Source organism: Puccinia triticina, chromosome 6A, assembly GCF_026914185.1.
Source record: "Puccinia triticina chromosome 6A, complete sequence".
NCBI lineage: Eukaryota > Fungi > Basidiomycota > Pucciniomycetes > Pucciniales > Pucciniaceae > Puccinia > Puccinia triticina.
Window position 1 is genome coordinate 1906876 of NC_070563.1, and position 19136 is coordinate 1926011.

At 45.4% G+C, this 19136-nt stretch overlaps 5 protein-coding genes across 5 annotated transcripts; 2 read left to right on the forward strand and 3 right to left on the reverse strand.

The window, feature by feature from the left end:
• Nucleotides 1-2937: 2937 nt before the first annotated feature.
• PtA15_6A249 (uncharacterized protein) lies at nt 2938-4849 on the reverse strand (the record flags this gene model as incomplete). Its single annotated transcript, XM_053169934.1, has 8 exons — nt 2938-2997; nt 3086-3203; nt 3237-3398; nt 3547-3627; nt 3715-4103; nt 4163-4273; nt 4357-4529; nt 4615-4849. The coding sequence occupies 8 exons, from the start codon at nt 4847-4849 to the stop codon at nt 2938-2940; spliced, it is 1329 nt and encodes a 442-aa protein (XP_053021176.1).
• A 1000-nt stretch (nt 4850-5849) lies between these two features.
• Nucleotides 5850-9038, forward strand: PtA15_6A250 (uncharacterized protein; the record flags this gene model as incomplete). The annotated part of the gene is made up of 12 exons (XM_053169936.1): nt 5850-5925; nt 6006-6580; nt 6651-7187; nt 7291-7309; nt 7398-7497; nt 7596-7624; nt 7699-7775; nt 7874-8233; nt 8322-8432; nt 8537-8661; nt 8760-8846; nt 8954-9038. The coding sequence occupies 12 exons, from the start codon at nt 5850-5852 to the stop codon at nt 9036-9038; spliced, it is 2181 nt and encodes a 726-aa protein (XP_053021177.1).
• A 1173-nt stretch (nt 9039-10211) lies between these two features.
• On the reverse strand, nt 10212-10884 carry PtA15_6A251 (uncharacterized protein; the record flags this gene model as incomplete). Its single annotated transcript, XM_053169937.1, has 4 exons — nt 10212-10232; nt 10324-10407; nt 10500-10586; nt 10678-10884. The coding sequence occupies 4 exons, from the start codon at nt 10882-10884 to the stop codon at nt 10212-10214; spliced, it is 399 nt and encodes a 132-aa protein (XP_053021178.1).
• Nucleotides 10885-12093: 1209 nt separating this feature from the next.
• Nucleotides 12094-13439, reverse strand: PtA15_6A252 (uncharacterized protein; the record flags this gene model as incomplete). Its single annotated transcript, XM_053169938.1, has 5 exons — nt 12094-12394; nt 12492-12954; nt 13025-13101; nt 13165-13327; nt 13385-13439. The coding sequence occupies 5 exons, from the start codon at nt 13437-13439 to the stop codon at nt 12094-12096; spliced, it is 1059 nt and encodes a 352-aa protein (XP_053021179.1).
• A 1107-nt stretch (nt 13440-14546) lies between these two features.
• On the forward strand, nt 14547-16065 carry PtA15_6A253 (uncharacterized protein; the record flags this gene model as incomplete). The annotated part of the gene is made up of 4 exons (XM_053169939.1): nt 14547-14634; nt 14746-14822; nt 14940-15074; nt 15145-16065. 4 exons carry the CDS (start codon nt 14547-14549, stop codon nt 16063-16065), a joined length of 1221 nt encoding a protein of 406 aa, XP_053021180.1.
• Between the last annotated feature and the right edge of the window lie 3071 nt (nt 16066-19136).

Sequence of the window (19136 nt, forward strand, 5' to 3'; positions counted from 1 at the left end):
GTGATAGTAATTACAATGCTTGATAAGTAAGTATGTAAGATGAATAAAGGTAAGCCAAAAGCCCAGAACCATTCTGTCAGCAGGCTGCTAGGCCCATAGCGCAGCCAGTGGACAGAGCAGCTAGAGACTGCAGCTCTCAGAGACATGTCACTAAAGGGAACACCCTCTGCGCGCGCGTGAACCAGAACTGCGCAGCCGCAGAGAGTGATTGACAGATCAACATGGTATAAGTGAAGAGGAATCCTCTGTGGCGGAGATTCCTCAGATTAGAAGATACCAAGCCCAACTAGATTTTAGTTTCAACAGACTCGAATACTGTGATTGAATTTGGGGCTTTCTTTCTTATTTTCCTTACAGCTTTGACCTCCTCCCCTCGGCTTACCCGGTAACCAGTAAGTCCGAGTTCCCTCTCTTCCTATCTTCTCTCCGGCTATCCCTTGCATAGGAGCCTAGCGTTATGGAGCTTCGTCCGGTGCTAGGCCGGCGACAGCGCTGGGAGGGGATGAGTGCCTGGTGTTGCTGCCCTCACGGATTGGTCCAGATGAGTTGATAGGAGTCAAAAAGATAGCTTGGGTGGGAAGTGGTTTTGAGTGTTTTGCCGGGGTTTGGATCGTTGGCGGCGGTTGTTTTTGGTTGTTGGAAAAGGGATTGGAAGAGACTCGGGACTCGGATTTGCTTTGATTCTTTTTGATGGCGGATCAGAATGCCATGCCTCTCCCATCATCCAAGTTTGGCGAACTTGGGAGGCAACCTGTCACATACATTTCGTTACCTCCCTGTTTTTTTTGGCCAAAGTGGGTACCTAGTACCGCACCTGGCACCGCTTGGCGGGTACCAGTGGTACTTAAGGCGGGTACTGCCGGTACCGCTGGGGATTAAAGCATCCACATCAGTGGCTACATTGGCCCAAGCTAACCACTTAGCCATGCATGTCATCCCAACTCATCCGCATCAGGTTGGGCTTGGCTAACTTATCAAAAAGATAGAATCCTTGCTAGCTGGAGCTAAATCTTGTGGTGCTTAGCTTTTTGATACAATACCAGTATCAATCAATACGGTGTATCATATTGTTTTATCCAATACGGTGTATAGTATTGTTTTGTCCAATACCTAACAGCAGCAGTGGGCAGATATGTTCTCCAAATGGCTAACTCTGAGTGTAATGTAACCTTTACAGTTACTTTATCTGCTATTTACAGATATCCAATTTGGATTTACAATAACTCCTGCAGAAAATGGGCTCAGTTATGTTCCCTGGATATTTTGAACAAAACCAGTTACATTACATTTTTTTCCCAGATTTGGGTAACTTAGCTGTAAATTTCTGATAGAGGCCTTTATTGGTGGGTTTTTTTATCAATATGCGCAAGGTATGTGCTCAAGTTGACACTAAACAACCACACAAACTCAGTATGTTGCCAGGAAGCCGGATTAAAAGTTCCTCAGAGTGAGGATTGAACCCACAACCTCTCTCAGCCATCAAGACTTGCCCTCAATCCAAAATGATCTGAATCCAAAATCTTTTTGGATTCAGGTTATTATGGATGATCTGAGAAGATTTGGGTTCAGAAAAATTCCCTGTAGAAAAACCTTGGTATGAACCTGGATGAACTTGGGTATAGGTCAAAGTATCAACCTGATTCTTGCATGTCAACTGACAGCAGTTTCTCAAGTTTTTTTCTAGGTGAAATTAGCTTGTAAACCTAGTTGAATCTTGATACTCAACTTCAGCTCAATTGCTTTCAAAAGTCCTCTAAATAAAAGTCTCAACTCATACACATTTTTGGCTCCTCCTGATCTAATTTTTTCCTGTGATATCTTTTCTATTCAGGTTTGTTGTTGTACCTTGTTAAGGATGACAGGGAGATGAAAACTGAAGTTCACAGACACAAAGTCATGTGACACTCAGGAGTGAGGCAAGATAATGTTTTGATTCACTAAAGAAGGAAGCCCCAGAAGCAATCTTGTAGAGGCTATATACAAGATTGATTTGTGTTGTGGTTGAAGCATACTACATATGGATATAAGCATACAGCTAGGGGGCTTCAAAGTAGACCCGCGCGTGCATGCAGGTCACTTTGCATAACCCAGTTTTGCGGGGAGACTGCAAGTCAATGTTCAACATTTGAGTTGAACACCGGCTTGCCTTGCCTTGCAAGTTGCATGCGCGGGTCTACTTTGAACCCCCTTACTAACTCAACATACCTTGTTCCAGCCATTTTTGTCAGCTAGTGTTAACACACCCACTACTGCAAGAAAAATTTGTGTAACTGTAACCACTTGACATGTGAGAGCCCAGAAGAAGCTTGTGGTGCTACAAAAGCCTTTGCCAAAGATTTCTGTTCACCAAGCTTTGTGCGTAGAAAAACCATCATGTCCTTGGTTGGAGCTACAACGGCCTTTACACAAGTGTATTCCACATGTCAACTGTAGGCAGTTCCATGATTTTTTCTTGTGGTGGTGCACAACTCCAAGCTTGTTGTCTTAGAAGTTGAAAACCAAAATGCAAAAAACACTACAAACAAATTCCCAATCCGCCGGCCTTTGAATTTCTGCTGTTTTGCCTTTACCTGCAAGAGAGTCGATCCGATGCCCGCGCACCCCATTGTTTATGGTCCACAGCATTCGAGTTCGAACTTAACTAAGTCCCTCCTGGGCTCGAAGCACCCGCCTCCGAAGGAGGGACTTGGGAAAGAACGGAGTTTTTTGGTGTGAGAGGTATGCACAAACACACTTTTTTTGTTTGGCTGTATCTTTGCCAAAAACACTCAAAATTCTTCATAAAATATGTGTTGTGTAGCCAAGAAGCTCAGTTCCACCCTCATGTTTATTTTGTATTTTTTGAGCATCAAATTGTCAAAGAAAAGGGACTTAGTTAAGTTTGATTCAAGTCATAGACTGTAAAATTTCCGCATCAGAGGAAGGTAATTTGATCTTTCACAATTTCGCACCAGCCTCCTGGACTTCCGCCTCGGCGCGCACCACGCCCTCTTGAGCCTTTTTTCCCCAGATGAAAAGGTGCGAAGTAAGAATAAAATGTTGGTGTACCGAAATCAGTGGCTTTCATAGTGGAAAATCAACTCACACAAACTGCGATTAGTCTGCCATCACGCGCATAAATCCGACCAACAACCAAGCCCCGGCCTTCCTTTGCAGTTTCTGCTTCCATCTTGTACAACATCCATTCACTGACATCGAAACCACTACAAAAAATGAGATACATAACAGCAACAAACCAGTCTGAGCAAGGGACAAGAGTATGAGAAAGTGAGGAGGGTCTCAACTGGTCATAGAAAAACATGGAGTGACTGATTGAAACAAGCATGGATGCTCTGGGCCTAGGCCCTCCAGGAGAGTGCAACCCCATACCGATCCGGACGGTGTCAATAAACCCGAAACTGAAATGTAGTCGGCAATCGTTTGATGAGAGTTTCTGCCACAGTTAACAGTGGCTCTGCCACAGTTAACAGTGGCTCTGCCACAGTTAACAGTGGCTCTGCCACAGTAAATTTTCTTCGCTGGCTGGGCGAGCTATAAAGCACTTACTCCGACGCATACGCAAGTATCATTTTGTGGTATACGGGATCAGAGCGTATCTTGGCACGAGCTCGAAACCAATACGCCTGACTAAATGGAAAAATGTTGAGAAATGATTGGTAGATCAGCATTCATTCAACTCAGGGAATAAAGGGGAGGATGGCTCTGTGAACTGACGATGAGCCATGAATTTTTGAATGATATTGCTCTGAACGAGTGTCCCGATGCTCAACCGCGTTGGCTTTGATTTGTTTGATTAGCTGCTCAATATAATCTGAAACATTCGGCGGGAGTGAATCCCTTTTTACGTTGATATGATGTTGCAGGGATGCTTCAAGAGGTTGACAATTCTCCGGGGCAATAACGCTGCTTAAATCAATCTTGACTTGAAAGCTTGGTTGCTTGATTTCTGGCCGATGAAAGGAAATGAGCAAACTAAAAATGCAACGGGATTGTTGGATTGCTTTAACCGATCGGGTCGCGTAAGAGTTGCCGTCTCGGATCCTCTCTACTTGATAATCGATCCCGGTTGGTAAATTGGCAGCGGCAAAGCCTGAAAAGTAGCACTAAACGAGAGCCTCAGCATTCGCCCTCTACCTTCTTGCTTGATCTCAGATTCACTTACATGAAGTGAGTGGAGATGGAACCCAGCTTCAACGGTCTTGACCGCTGCATGTGTAGCTTGAGCAATCACAATCCCACCAAAGACATTAGTACCGCTATCTAGCGTCCAGAGCTGAATGATGGATATAAATTATGAGCACAACAAAATCAGCAGCAGACGAGCTGAGAATGGCGTCCTACTCGACGATGACCTACCATTACTGATTTGAACATATCCTCATTCATATCCTGCAATTCAATAAGCTCTTCTATATGTGGTCCCTGTTTTGATAATGCCATCTTGAACGAGTGGGGTGTCGACTGGACAGATCGTGAGGATCCATAGGCCCATCCCTCTCGACGAGTCTCTTTAGAGGTGGAAGGGGGCACTGCAACAGGGCATGTGTCTTCTCCCGAAACGAAAAACTACAGTTAAAAATGCTGAAAGAAAGTGGGCTATGTAGTTCTACATACATATTTCATCGCCAAAGCCTAGTTCTGATTTATGGAATATTACAACTTCAAGGCACAATACAGTTTTGTTTACACCACAAGTGGCATAGGACCGGCGGGAGATAAAAGATGGACAGGCTGAGGCGACCCGGCCCAGCGGGGTCACTGCATCTAGGGCAACGGCACACGCCCGTACGGTGGCTGGGACTTGTGTTAAGGTCGCAGATGAACTCTGGTGGTCGGAAGCTGAACCCATTGAACCTGTTGGAATAGGGGGGTTCACAATAGGATAAAAGTAAAATTTTAGAGTCAATTTTAAGGTCTTTATCAACAAATTTTTAAAAATCTGGCAAGGTGTACAGGACTGGGTATCCCCTGAGAATCAGAGCAACATCTTTATTTTTTAAAAAGTTGTTCATAAAGGTCTTAAAATTAGCTCTAAAGTTTTATTTTTATCCTATTGTGAACCCCCCTAATAGGGGGGTTCACAATAGGATTTTAATAAAATTTTAAAGCTCATTTTAAGGCCTTTATGAACAATGTTTTGGAATTTTTTTAAGCTGTTCACATTTGGGTGTTCCTTGGCAATCAGAGCAACTTCTACGTTTTCTGAAAATTGGTTCACAAAGTCCTTAAAATGGGCTCTAAAGTTTTATTAAAATCCTATTGTGAACCCCCCTAATAGGTTGGAAAACACCAGGTAAATACATATACAAGCACTTGTGTCGCTGCTTTTGTTGAACACGAACTCCGCCCGCTATGCGAAATCACCGATGAAGCCCAGATGAGATGTATAATTAGGAGGCGAGGCCCGTCCGGTGGGACCTCGGCGGGGACACGTCCGAGTCGTCCCGGGGTGAAGTTGTATCCTGTTGTATCGTAACCAAGGAAATCTCGAACCGTATGGTTTTTCCCCGGGTTTCAATGCGGCTCTTCCTCCGCATGATTAATGGCAAGGCTCTGCAGTGGCAATGAAAGGGTCCGTTGTTGCATAAATTCGATACAACATCGGTTTCGCGTCGCCTTCGAAGATCATCGCCTTATAATAAATTTATTAACCATCGTCGACACGACTTTGAAGACAGGTTGGAACTGTTCTCACGAAAACGACCTCTTATATCGTATAATTAAATATATCCCCAAAGATGAAGTCGCAGTCGAACTCAACATTCAGTCGGATGCCACACCTGCTTCTGCAATTATTTTGCGCACTTCTATTCTCCACATTTCTCGTTTGGCCAACTTCGGGAGCTTCTATGCCTCAACCTAACACCAACTCCGCCTTTCATCCTCTCTTACCACCTGCTATCCCATTGGCTGTCAAATCACCTTGTTGAGCTTCATTCCTCTTTGCCTATCCATAATTTGACGTGTTTTAAGCGATTACTGATGAAATAAATCTGTTTTTGAAGACTTCTCGGCATGGCTTGCGACCGGCAAAGAAGGCGGTAATGGTGGCTACCTAGCTGGCCGCTGGGCTCAATTCTGGCCAATCCAGTTCCCCGAAAACACGTTCGCTTACCGGCTAGGATGGGCCGGGCTGATCAGAGTCAACGGAAAAACGTATGAATTTATGGGCCAACCCAATGATGATGATATTGGAAATGGAAATCTTCGTGCTACCCAACTCACATTCAATTGTACCCCAAGTCAAAGCGTTTTCAAGTTCGAAGCTGGCGGAGTTCACTTCCTGGTAACCTTCCTGAGCCCGTTGCCGATTGCGGGGGATCTACTCCGACAAAGTTTACCATTCAGCTATATGTCAATTGAACTCCTTGATGAGAAATCCTCAAATAACGACGAAGTCATCGTTTATACCGACATTCAAGCCGATTGGGCTTCTGGGGATCATAGTGTGATTGCAACTTGGTCACACAGTGATTCGGGCAAATCCTTTAGTTATCAAGTCGGCCGGAAAGATCAGTTACTGTTCACCGAAAAAAATGAATACGCCGAATGGGGACAGGCTATGTATGCTACTCAAAAGGTAACGTCCTGGATTTCATAGCAATTCGTAGCCTGCCTGATGACAGTACTAATGTTTTTGCTATCAACAGATAAAAGGCCTAACAACAGCCTCTGGTACAGCCTCGGCGCTTCGAAAGGAGTTTGTTAGCCAAGGAAAATTGAGTGGAACTCAGGACACAGAGTACAGGGCCATCTCAGACCGAACTGCTGGCTTTGGATATGCCGTACCACTCGCTCGAGGAGGTCAACCTGCAGTTTTTGCCATTGGACATGTGCGTGATCCATACGTACAGTCGATTGAGAAGGTCCCAGGGGGAGACAGTCAAGGAACCATGGTACAAAAGTGGGGTTATTGGAGAAGTAAATTTAGTCAAACATCCGAAGCCATCAACTTCTTCCTAGAGGACTACCCGAAAGCCATCCAATCTGCACGCGAAATTGACAAAACAATTACAGACGACGCTAAAAGACTTGGAGGAGATGATTATGTTGCGATCGTTAGTTTGAGTGCTCGTCAAGCTTTGGGCTCCATGGAACTCACAATTGGCAAGGACTCCGCTGGAAACTTCGATGTTTCTGATGTGGCTGCCTTCTCAAAAGAAATATCTAGCAACGGGGATATGAGCGTAAGTCTTTGCAAAAACACTTCTCCCCCACTTTTGCCGCAAAGTTTTTTTCTAATCACGCGATGAATTCGAATCATCTGGTAACTACTGAACATTTTCCTAGACTGTCGATGTCATCTTTCGTGAGCCGCGTTTTTCTTTATTTTCATTTTGAAAAACTAACCTTACCTCCTTACTAACGTGTATTTTTGCATCGGTCCTTCTCATTAGCTCAATTCCCTATCTTCGCTTACCTTGATCCGGCTTTGGTGAGATTGAACTTGGAACCGATCTTTAAGTATAGTGAAAGCGGCTTATACCCGAATAGATGGTAAGCAATTCTTCCTTAGCTTGCCCTTTACAATTTCCTCCATTTGTCGCACTTTTCTGATTCCACTTTGATTTTATTTTTATGGTTACTTTCCTCAGGACTGTACATGATTTAGGTCGATACCCCAGTAGGTTTAACGATACAAAATCGGTCCATCCCCCTGGCACTGATTTGAATCAATTCCCCCCATCATGTTTCCAGATGCCACTGGTCATAATGATGGAAAAGACGCATCGATGCCAGTCGAGGAAGCAGGAAACATTTTAATCATGGTCCTCGTAAGCATTCTCCAACTAGGATGAATTGGGATGAATCTCAGTATCTTATTACAAAATTGAGACCTTTTTTTACGATTTGTTTACTTTCTATATAACAGTCCTATTATCAACTGACGAAGGATGTAGATTGGTTGAAAAAACACTACAACACTTTGACACAATGGGCAAAATTCTTGATCGATGATGGCTTGGTCCCCGCGGAGCAATTGTCCTCAGACGATTTTGCTGGTAAACTTGCCAACCAAACTAACTTGGCTTTGAAAGCGATTGTCGGTATCGGTGCAATGTCTCAGATCGCGCTAGCTACCGGCGACAACGACAACGGATCCAAGCTGAGATCAACAGCTGAGGATTATATCAGCAAATGGGTCAAATACGCACTGGCCGATAATGGCCAACATACCAAACTAGCTTATCAGCTCAATGATTCTTGGGGAACTCTGTACAATTTATTTGCAGTTGAGTCGTCTGCTTTTTGACATCGTTACGCAAAACGTTGTCTCTCATGGGGGTCTGACCTCACTCAATTATATAAAAAAAAAACAGGACCGACTGTTGAACTTGAAATTGGTACCACAATCAATCTATGAAACGCAAGATAAATTTTACCCTTCGGTTTCCAACGATTATGGTGTTCCATTAGACAGTCGGCACACGGTCAGTTAGAAGGCTCGCATTCTTCGCTAATCCTCTTTTCGTTGAATCCTGATTATCACATTTTCTATGGACATGTGCATGATCGCCGTGGATCGCAATTGCAGTGGGCCAAAACAGATTGGCAGATGTTTGCAGCAGGCGCTTCAATAAGCACTCAGACACGAGACCTGTTCACGGCTAAATTAGTGAAATATTTGCAAGCCAACAAGGTCAACGCTGGATTTCCTGAGTTGAGTACCATTATCACCGGCTCTGTTTGATGATTGAATTGTGCCACTATTGTAAATTCTGACTTTCCATTCCACCTATTTGTTTGGATGATGGCAGTCTTTACGAAACCCAAACTGGAGAATACCCAGGAAGGTCAAGCACTTCTACTTGGAGGATTGAATTCATCAATCGACCTGTTGTTGGGTAAGAGTTTTTTTTATCATCGGACTCTGCAGTCTCATAATCCCTAAGATTACTAGAGTTGATCAAAGAAGAAAACACTAACCATTTGTCATCTTTTTCTACTTCAGTGGACACTTTGCAATTTTAGCATTAGACAAAGCAAATCAAGCTAACGGCGTCACTGAATTTCCATTTAAAAACCGGGCTTCCTAAATTAAATTTTACTCTCCTCGAGTTAAATTCAACACCATCTCAATTGTATAGACTCAATTTATAAGCGAGTGGTCGCAAAGTCTATATCTGTATCGATCCCCTGATGGTCAATCCATCATAGGACTCCACACCGACTTCCTTGATTATGAAAACCGCAGCAAGGCGTCCTGAATGCCCTCCAATCCTTCTCACATACTTTCTTTTAGCTGTTTTTTTTTGTGCCTTTAAATGAAAAGAACGATGTACATTGAAATTGAACTGAAGATTTGGGATTATCTGAACCAAGAATCCAACGTGACTGGAGTCAAAGATGTAAGACAATCAACCGGCATATCCACCTCCGTTTATATAATCCAAAGGCTACCTACACAAATCAGTGTGCAAACCATGACAGTGTATCATTCATTCTGCTTAGTTCACGTTTTGATAGGGACATATTAAGAGTCTTCAATTGTTTGTAGTCTCTCTCAAAAGGAAGTCTCCGAGACGACCAATATTATGTAGTAGTAAGTGGAGGACTTTCCGTGCAATCTGGGACGCCCGCAGATGTTGGTTTAGACCCGAAAAGTCTAGATTTTTGCAGGGAAATCTAGCTTTTTGGATCACTTCTGGAGTGGGAGGCCCACTGATCTCGACGGGACAGTACTTCATTAAGTGCTCACACAAAGTCGCCCAAACACGTGGACCATTTGGTTGTTCAAGAACTTGTCAAACTGGGGGCTGTTTGGTACATTCCTTGGGTTTAAGTATCACTGATTTTGCACAGCTCTATTAAAGTCATACATCCAAATTAAAAGCTTCTATTCAACCATGTATGTATTTCAAATCATTCTACAAAGACAACAGAAGACAACATTGATTTTTCATGAGGACATTCTACCTTTTTTTGGTTCATTCTTTGCGAAACAGGATTGATAAAGCATGCCACTGTAGATACAGCCCTATCCATTTTTTGTGGTTGTTTTTTTTTTAAAAAAAAAACCTCTTTTAGCTAACATAATTCAAGTGTGAGAATATTTTTCGAATAAAAGAAACAAGACCGGGGCCGCATGCAAAAGAGCTATAACGAAGTACTCTTCTCAAGACAAGCAAGGTGAGGAGATAAGGCAGCGGGATAGTATAAGTGCACCAATCTATTCGGTTTTTTTTTATTTTTTTTATTTATTTAATTAGTCAGGTCCATTTCCAAGCAATCTGAGGAGGAAGAAACAGGCAGGATATAAACAAGCAAAAGTGTCAGAACCAATCCGGGAAGGGAGGGAGGGAAAAGCGAGGAAGGACTAACGGGCAAGACGCCATCTTCGAGTTTACCCAAGGCCTTGAAAGCGGAGGGCGACAGGTCCAACGAGCCCCAACGACACGAAGGACACTACGATACAGTTGTGGGAACAGGAATCGAGAGGCATGAGCTGAGATGTCCACATGTGGAGAGAGAGAATGACGGCCTGAAGGAATACTGACCTCGTCAAGCACCTTGGCCACCACGCTCTTGCCGTTGGATTTGTTTCGGATGACCACGTTCTTGTGGCACGGGCCACCGGACTTGTACTGACGGGAAAAAACCAAACCCGAGTTATCCGATGGGGGCCGAGTCAGCGCAAAGAAATAAGCAGAAGGGAGTGGGTGGTGGACTGCTCACCTGGGCGGAGTTCATGGCGATCATGTAGTCCTTCTCCGAGCTTATCTCTCCGCACGCGCCTAAGTTAGGCCGGAACCAGGTGGCGACGCCATGGAAGAGTCCCGCTGAGCTGGCCTGTTCGGGCTTGGGGATCGGGAGGGGAGCGCCCATGGTCAGCGGGCCGAAGGCGAGCAGAATGATGGCCAAGCTCATAGTGACGCGGAACATGGCTGGATGTTTTTTTTTTTTATTCTTTCGGGCTCTGGGATGGAGAGTGATGAGGCATGGCTCTAACCCTGCCTCCTTTTATGACCGTCGTTTGTGGGGCACACACATCCTTGCTGAGTGGGGGGAGTATGGAGCCGGCCTCTCTGGAAGGCACAGAGCATCGAGGACGCGCCGATGATGTCACCATTTCTTCAGGGGACCAGAGGTATTTTGTTATTAGTGGGTGTTGGGAACTCCAATTGATTTTGGCCAATCGCTGCCGTCTCTCAATCCGACGCGAAGGCGGCCCAGTCCCATCGACCTCGCCCATCCAGAGCAGCTCCAAGGGCCGACCCTTTCAGCGAAGGTGTTGCCGCGCACCCTGTCGGACTCGCGCAAAGAGAGAGAGAGGGGACAGAGTGCGCCTATGCTAGGGGCAGGATGACTCTCTCTCAGACTCGAGAAGCGCGGTTTAAACCATGACATCACTCTTTTTCCGATTGCTCTTGCTAACGAAGTGGGCCCCCAATTATTCGGCTGAGTTCAGTCCAGGAATGATGGCTTGATGCATGCGGTGTTACACTGATTTGTATCATCGGCTTGAAAGATTCTTCTTGGGCCATAAAAAAGGTGTTCCATTTGGAGATTGATCCACCTGGCTCCGATTGCGATGATATTTACAATCTTCCTTTAAATAAGGGTTACTCGACAAACAAATTATCAAAAAAAATTGGGCCTTGCAGATTTTTCACATTTGTAAGATATTTTCTCGAACTAGATCGACGCCAAAAGAAGATGGTGTGGAACGTGTTGAGATGGTGGATGGATCATGGGGGTCGAACAGGAAGGACCCTGAGTTGTTTTCCACGGCAACCACATACAGTAGGGGGTTTCAAACCACCTCCAAGTGGTGATATCATGTGTGTTCCAGATCGTCCACTTGATCAATTGTCTCGCATACACACAGCTGATCGCCCAAAGAGGGTGGGTCCCGAACTACAAATCATCGTCCTTCGAGCTGGCCAGGTCCGCAACTGCTGATTGAAATCACAGTGTATACAATCGAGTTTCCTTAAGTGATGGCTGAATTAATGGACTGATCATGTTGTTCTGTGAAGCAAACTTTCACGGCTTCATATAACGCAAAGTAAATTAGAGGACAAGTACAAGATACACACACAATAAAAGGGATGGTGAAAAAAAAAAAAAAAACACAAGAAAGCTGATCGATCAAGTGATTGGGACGAGATGTTCCATGTTAACATTGAGCGGGCCGGTTTCGGCATCATCATCGAAGAGGACCTTATATCTACGGACTCGATCGGAGGGGCAGGACTTGACCCTACCCTTGTAGAAGGTGGTCGTGTCGGGGTAGAGGCCCAGGACGGTGGTACCTGGGTGCAGGATGGTTTGCGGATAGGTGTCGGGGTGGTCTTTGACAGGCAGGGGAATGATCGACTTGAGTGTCGTATTCCAGCTGAACTGTTTCGAGCCCTTCCGTCCTTCCTCATCTACATCTTCTACTTCATAGCTAAGATTGCGTGCGTGCGGCGGGGGGGTTCGGATACACGTGCATGGGTATCTAGGGCCATCCAGTTATGTTTTTTTTTTCTTGTGGATAGACTTACCGGTTTCTATCGCCAGATATACACTTGACAACCTTGGCCATGATCCAATGCTCTTCACTAGTGTTTTCGGAAGGCTTCCGAGGACGTTTAAAAGCGACCAAGCGGCCGGGGAGTAATGGGAGTTGGTCTCTGAAGGCGACTCGTCGGTCGGCTCTGAAGCTGGTCGGCCGTGCACTGACGGTGCTCGAGCAGTCGGTCTTCTTGGAGGTGCTCCCGTCGGAGATCGGGGTGCTGGAGCGCGAGCCTACTTGGGATCGGGTTTGAGTCTGGGTGAACATGGCGGGCAGGGAGGAGAGCGGGGCGGGGGAGGAGATCCTACTGGCGGGTGAGTCGGCAGTGGGCTGCTCGCTAGTGGCCTGGGTCTGGCTGTTGGACGTCGATGTACTTGCGAATGGTGAGACGCCACGATCACATGAGCCCGCCGAGCTAGCCGGTTCCAATCGACGTTTTTTAGTAGACCGGCCTGAAGGTAAGACAGGAATAAAGCGGTCAGGCTGGGTTGCGGTAAGAGGATTGGTGGTGATTGAATCGACCTTGCAATGGTGGATCAGGGGGCGCTTCGCGGAGCGCAATCAAGATCCCAAGCCTTTCGAGGCAAACCTCCAAGATCCTAGGAGGGAGAGAACCTCTGTCAATATCTGTTTGGAGAGTGAGAGAGGGGCTGGGGAGATACCCGAGTTCATCGGTGACGTGTTTAGAGAGCGAGTCGATTGAAGCGGATAGGGCGTCATGAGGGGCAAGCAGTTTCGAGAGCTGGAGGGCAGACTGGCTGGTGCGGTCCTGCGCGACGATGAGCTGGTTCAAGCGTTGGTAGAGGTCTCGCCAGATGCTGACATCTGAGGGGGGCGGTCAGCTTCGGCCGGTATGTATGTACACAGGAGAGTACTGTTTACCTTCGCCACTGTGGTTTGCAGAATTCCCATTCGGATTCCGGCGACGAGTGCTCATCGGGTCTGGCTGCCGAACATCCACCTGGTTTAGGTCGTTCGCGCTCGGCGGGGGCTGGCAACTGCAACTTCCGAGCGGGGCCGAAACCAACAGCAGAGCTTGTTTCGGTCGTCAACTCAACAATTTCAAATCCAGCTCACTAGAATAATAATATTAGACGGCTCATCATGAACGACAAAGAGGATTGAAAAGTAAACACACAAGCTGCAGACTTCGCAACTGAGCAAACCATCACATGAACACAGAAAGTGAAACTGGCCCACCATCAGCACAACTTCACCATGAGATCAGCGTGTTTCCTTAAGAAACAACTGCAAGTCAATTCTAGGATCAGATGGACCAATCAAATTTATGCTGTTCACACTTGAAATTTACAAAACTTCAAAGCTCATATTGTAGTGTTTATTTTTCAACAACTAGTTCTTCCAAATGGGAAGACGTTCTTCCGGTTGCTCAGAAAAACTTACTCATGCAAAGCTTGCCATTAATTTATGAATGTACTTGATTAAGACCTCAAGAATGATTATGAATTTGTGAAATCAAGCGTAGTAAAATTTACCCCATTTTGCAGCATCAAAGACATAGGTGTAATATTGCACAAGCAATTAAACAAAAACCAACCATTCAAAGCCAATCATCCATTTCTTCTAAAAATTAAAGCAAGCTGCTGATCTGATCAATACTTTTATCAGATCAAATTTTTAAGGCCGGAGAACTTGAAGTTTTAATATCCAGTTGGAGCAATATTTATGTGCTGCCGCTTTGAACACCATACATGTTCTCTTCTTCAAAAAGTAAGAACATATGTGCCAATATGCCTGCTGCAGATGTGATTCATTCCTTTCAATAAATGTGAATGCCAAACATTTACACATAGAAAAAAGTCAGTGGTATTCTGGAATGGCGTGTTTTCAAAATTTGTGATCATCCAACAAGACAAGGCAAGTATGTATCCTGTGGTGTTACAGCGGGGCCCCTACGCACATTGTTTGGCTACCCGTCCCCCGGGGTGTCCTGATGTCACCGACCGACCAAAACCAAAGTATGTAATACCACAGGCCAACCGTCCCAACTTCTTCACGTTTTTAATTTCTCCATCTGGATCCCATGCCCAATCTCAACCTCACTGCCATCGTCGCATCGCTAAGATGCCTGGCAACACCTAGGTCTTTGCTGCCCACCCTGCATGTGCGAGGTCTATACACATTTCCCCTCGTTCGAACCTGTTCCAAATCACCTGGAAATATCGAGAATATCCGTTGCACTTGCTGATAGACTGTTTTTTTGTCTCCGTTTGATCAATCAGATATACGGTGCGTCGATTGGAAGGAACTTAAGCGGAAGGGATACGTGGGCGTCGTGATTGATAAGGACAACTGTATTGTTTGAGTCATCAGGCCGATCCATTTTCTTCTGTTTTTTTCTACTGTTACATAAACTAACCAAACCCTTGTATTTTTTGCTTGGCATGGTTTTGTTCATCGGCGGTCATCTCCGAAGACTAAGCCTTACCACGATCAGCTGGTTCCAGAATTACAGCATGCCTGGCAGTCCTGCCTTGCCACATTCGGCAACCCGGGAGTTCTACTCGTGAGCAACTCTGCGGGGACGGCTGAAGATCCGTCTCTAATCCAGGCAAGTCTCTTTTTCGCTGAATTCTCTTGACATCCTCCTGCGCCTCTAACCTTTTTTGACCTTTCTACAGGCCGAATCCGTTGCTCGTCATCTTGGCGTGCCCGTCTTGGTGCATGAGACTAAAAAACCTGGCCAAAAAGTCGTCAAAGCAATCCACAAATACTTTACCGCTGACTATCGACTCGTTCCTGTGATTTATCCCTCACACTCATCCATGTACGGTCCGCGCCTTCCCTCTCGAAGTCGGGCTGATCCGACACCCCTCAAGTTGATCGTCATCGGCGATCGAGTGACGACCGATATCATCTTAGCCTCTCGCTTACGCGCGTTTCTACAAACCCATCAATCCTCCTCGAATTCCTCTTCTGGCGAATCGAACCCAGTTTGTTCCGTGCTCACTCAAAACATCTGGCAGAAAGAGAAACTGGGTACTCGGTTTATGAGATGGGCTGAAAATCGAGCGTTGAAACTCGTCATACAATATTCCCATCAAAATTCATCAATGAATGGAAGCGAGCCATCCTCATCACGAAAGCTTCCCAATCTCACCTTGTCACCAGAACGGATTTCCCAGACATTTGAGCAATCCCTATCCTTTGCTGCTCGGGTCATCTCGAAGGCCGAACAAGCTAAACAGGATTGCCAGACGAAATATGAATCAATTTCGGTCAAGCTAAGACAGACGAGCCAGCAGCCGCCCTCGACTATTATCCAGAACGTTTTGGTGATAGTACAAGACAGGATCGCTTGTCAACGGGATAAAATATTGGCTCGCTGCAGAGCGGTGTTGATAGAACTCACGATCGCTTCGCGGCGATTCATGATCACCACCCTCGCAAAACTGAAAAACAGAGCAGTCGACGCACTCGTTCAATCAGCACACAAACTTCGGCTTAAGCTCACACCACTAGAACCACTTGATCCTACATCGCTGGGTTTCAAGACCCCTTCGTTTTTCCAGAACTTGTCGAAATGGAAACAGTTGAAATAGTCTACCAGAACTCGTCGCGCGTCTTTTTTCATTTCTCATCGTACATGCATAAACATCACCAATACGCTCCTATACTACTCTTGTTTTTCCATTCTTTCAACCCCTGGTTGGTGTTTCTTTGCTTTTTACATGCAGTATGTGTTTCACTGAAACTGGTGCAATCCAATTTATATCCAGTCCTGACACCAGTAGATCAGACTGAAACTTTAGAAGTTATGGACACTAGCTGCAAGCACCACCCCAACAAAGATGGCAATGAGTGCTCATTGCCATGCTCTAACATTGCTCTAACACAACTCTTATATGTATCTTACTTCCCTCAAAAACACCTCTTACTTTCCTGAAACAACCCTCTTACTTTCCTCAAACACCCAGCACCACCCCAAAAAGAAAGGCAATGTGTGCTTATGGCCATGCTCTAAGCTTCTCTTACTTGGATAATTCCAGTGTAGAGCCAGGGTGCTCAGTAGTGATTTTGGACAATTGTCCAAAATCACTTCCAGGATGTATGTGCAATATGAGTAGGGAGGGATGGAATCAGTTAACCAAGTAGAAACAAGTTTAAATCTCAGTTACATGAATGTATCACAAGGTTATACTTGGTGGTAAGACCAGGTAAGACCTATGTAATAGCAATGTATTGATCATGGCAATGTGTGCACATTGCCATCCTTTTTGGGGTGGTGAAGCAAAACACAATTTTCATGCTTGCAACCTCCTTAAATCTGGGATTTCATTGAACAAAAAAAAATCATGGGGGTAAGCTTATTCATGGTGTTGAAAATTGGTTTTCTACATAATCATAAAATGCAATTTTGGCTGCAAGATTTCAAATTTTTATGCACGCTGGCATCTCCCAGCCAAAATTGGGTTCATGATTTTATGTAAAAAGTGACATGCATTTTCAAACACCATAAATGTGAAGGGGCTTGATTAATCAACTCATGGAAATTAAAATTCTGGCTCCCAAAAGTAGCAGACGTTGAGAGGACCAGAATTTGATGTCTGCCTCTGGCCCCAGGACCAAAAATTGGTCAGGGGATTTTTTGGGAGTTGGAAGTCAAATTCCCAAATAAAGGGAGTTGGAGCTCTTGTTAATTTTGGGTATACTTTGCCCCCCCCCCCCCAGTAAGAGTTACCTTTTTTTTGCAAAATTGGAGCTCTGACTCCCCTTGTTTTTCTTTTTGGAATTACTTCCAACTCTAAAACAATCCTTGGACCATTTTTTGGTCCTGGGGACCAGGGCAGACGTCAAAATCCGGTCTGGCCAATGTCTGCTACTTTTGGGAGTTGGAATTTTAATTTGCGCAAGGTGATTAATCAAGCCTCATTGTGAAACACAGCAATTGCTTTAGGGCCTGCACCATGCAAAATGTGTTTTTCCGGCGCAAGAAAAAGAGCTTTCTTTTTTTCAATATTTGGTTTATCAAGAGATAAAAACAGCTCCGGATAAACGTGTACCATAACTGCAAGAATCTTCTCTGCTTGGAAAATGTATGTACTTACATACATACATAACACATTATGTAGTCTGGGGCCAATGGGGTTCCTCAACATCAGGCCAATACACATGTATTGCTCCCCAACAGAAGGCAGGAGAGCCAAACCTCTCCCTTCTTCTCAGATGAATCTAGCAGTGTTGGTCAGAGAGGAAGAGGGAGACAATTCTGCCCTGACCAATAAACAGACTGCTCTGTCCAAGGGTAAAGAGAGACAAATCCCCTCAGACCAAAACATTGTATTTGTCTGAGGGGAACACATCCCTTCTTCCTCTTGGGCTGGAGAATGTCAACCGGTACCCGGCCCCCGCGGGCAGGTACTGCCCACACCTGCCAGGCAGTGCCGGGTGCCCGTTTTTTTGGAAAAAGCGGTGTGGTACCCGGGTACCGCCCCCAAGTACCACTTTCCCCCGCCGGGTTAATTGGGTAAATCTTGGACCCCTGGCCCTTACCCCGCTTTGAGCTGCCCTCAATTACTGAAAACTTTGATGAAAAAAAGTCGGCGGGTACCGCTGGTACCCGCCTAAAAGTCCCGTGGTACCCGCCAGGCAGTGCCGGATGCAGTGCCAGGTGCCTGTTTTTGGCAAAAACTGCGCGGGTACCGGTGGTGTAAATGGTACCCGGGTCCGTTTTGACATTCTCTATCTTGGGCTGATCTAATTAAATTGGGTGGAGAGGAAGAAGGGGTTGTTTTGACTGCTATGAAGTATGCAGATTGTTCCATCTGAGGGAGAAGAGGAAACATATCCTCTCAGACCAATACTTATACATTGTATTGGTCCAAGGGGAGCAGTCCCCTACATCCTCTTGGAAAGATCAGTCATATCAAGTGGAGAGGAATAAAGGGAGGATTCCTCATGATAGAGTGGTCTGGGAGAGTGGGAGGAGTGAACTCCTCTCAAAACAATACTTTGTATTGGTGGAAGGACTATTCAGGATGAGTGTTGTATTGGTCTAAGAGGTGGGACTGGGCGGGTGTGAACAGCAAGTATGGGAATTGCTTGAGAAAACAGGGTCAGACCTGTTTCTTGAAATTGGCAATTTTTGAATGAAATTGATTACTAGATTCCCCCAAAAATAGGTGTTGTGGTACACATTTTTGAGGAGAAACTTTTTTCTGTAAGAAAAGCCAATCCAAGTTTATTAAAATCACAGAAACACAGAAGGCAAGATAAAAGTTTTTGCCTGTGCTCATTAGCAAAAATCACATAAAAGTTGAAATTAATCCCCAAACACCCCGGAGGGCACCTTGGATTGACCCTCCAGCCCGTGCCAGAGCAACAGGCAAAAGAAGGTTGGTCAAAAATGTCATCAAGGAGGCCCTAATCAAGTGATTAGTGGGCTCCAGGGAGGGGGTTGGACAAAACCACATCCCCTGGGGGGACAAACAGCTTCCCCCACACCCTTTAAGTATCCAACCCAGCTGCAAACCACCTGGGCCTTCATGCTTTGCACCCTGAAGGTTGCCAGGGCCCTGCACCTGGGCAGGCACAATGCTGGCCTGTACAAACTCATCTGAGTGGTTACAGGTCAGCTTGAGGGCCTAAAGAGGGGTCTCAGTATGTATTAGTA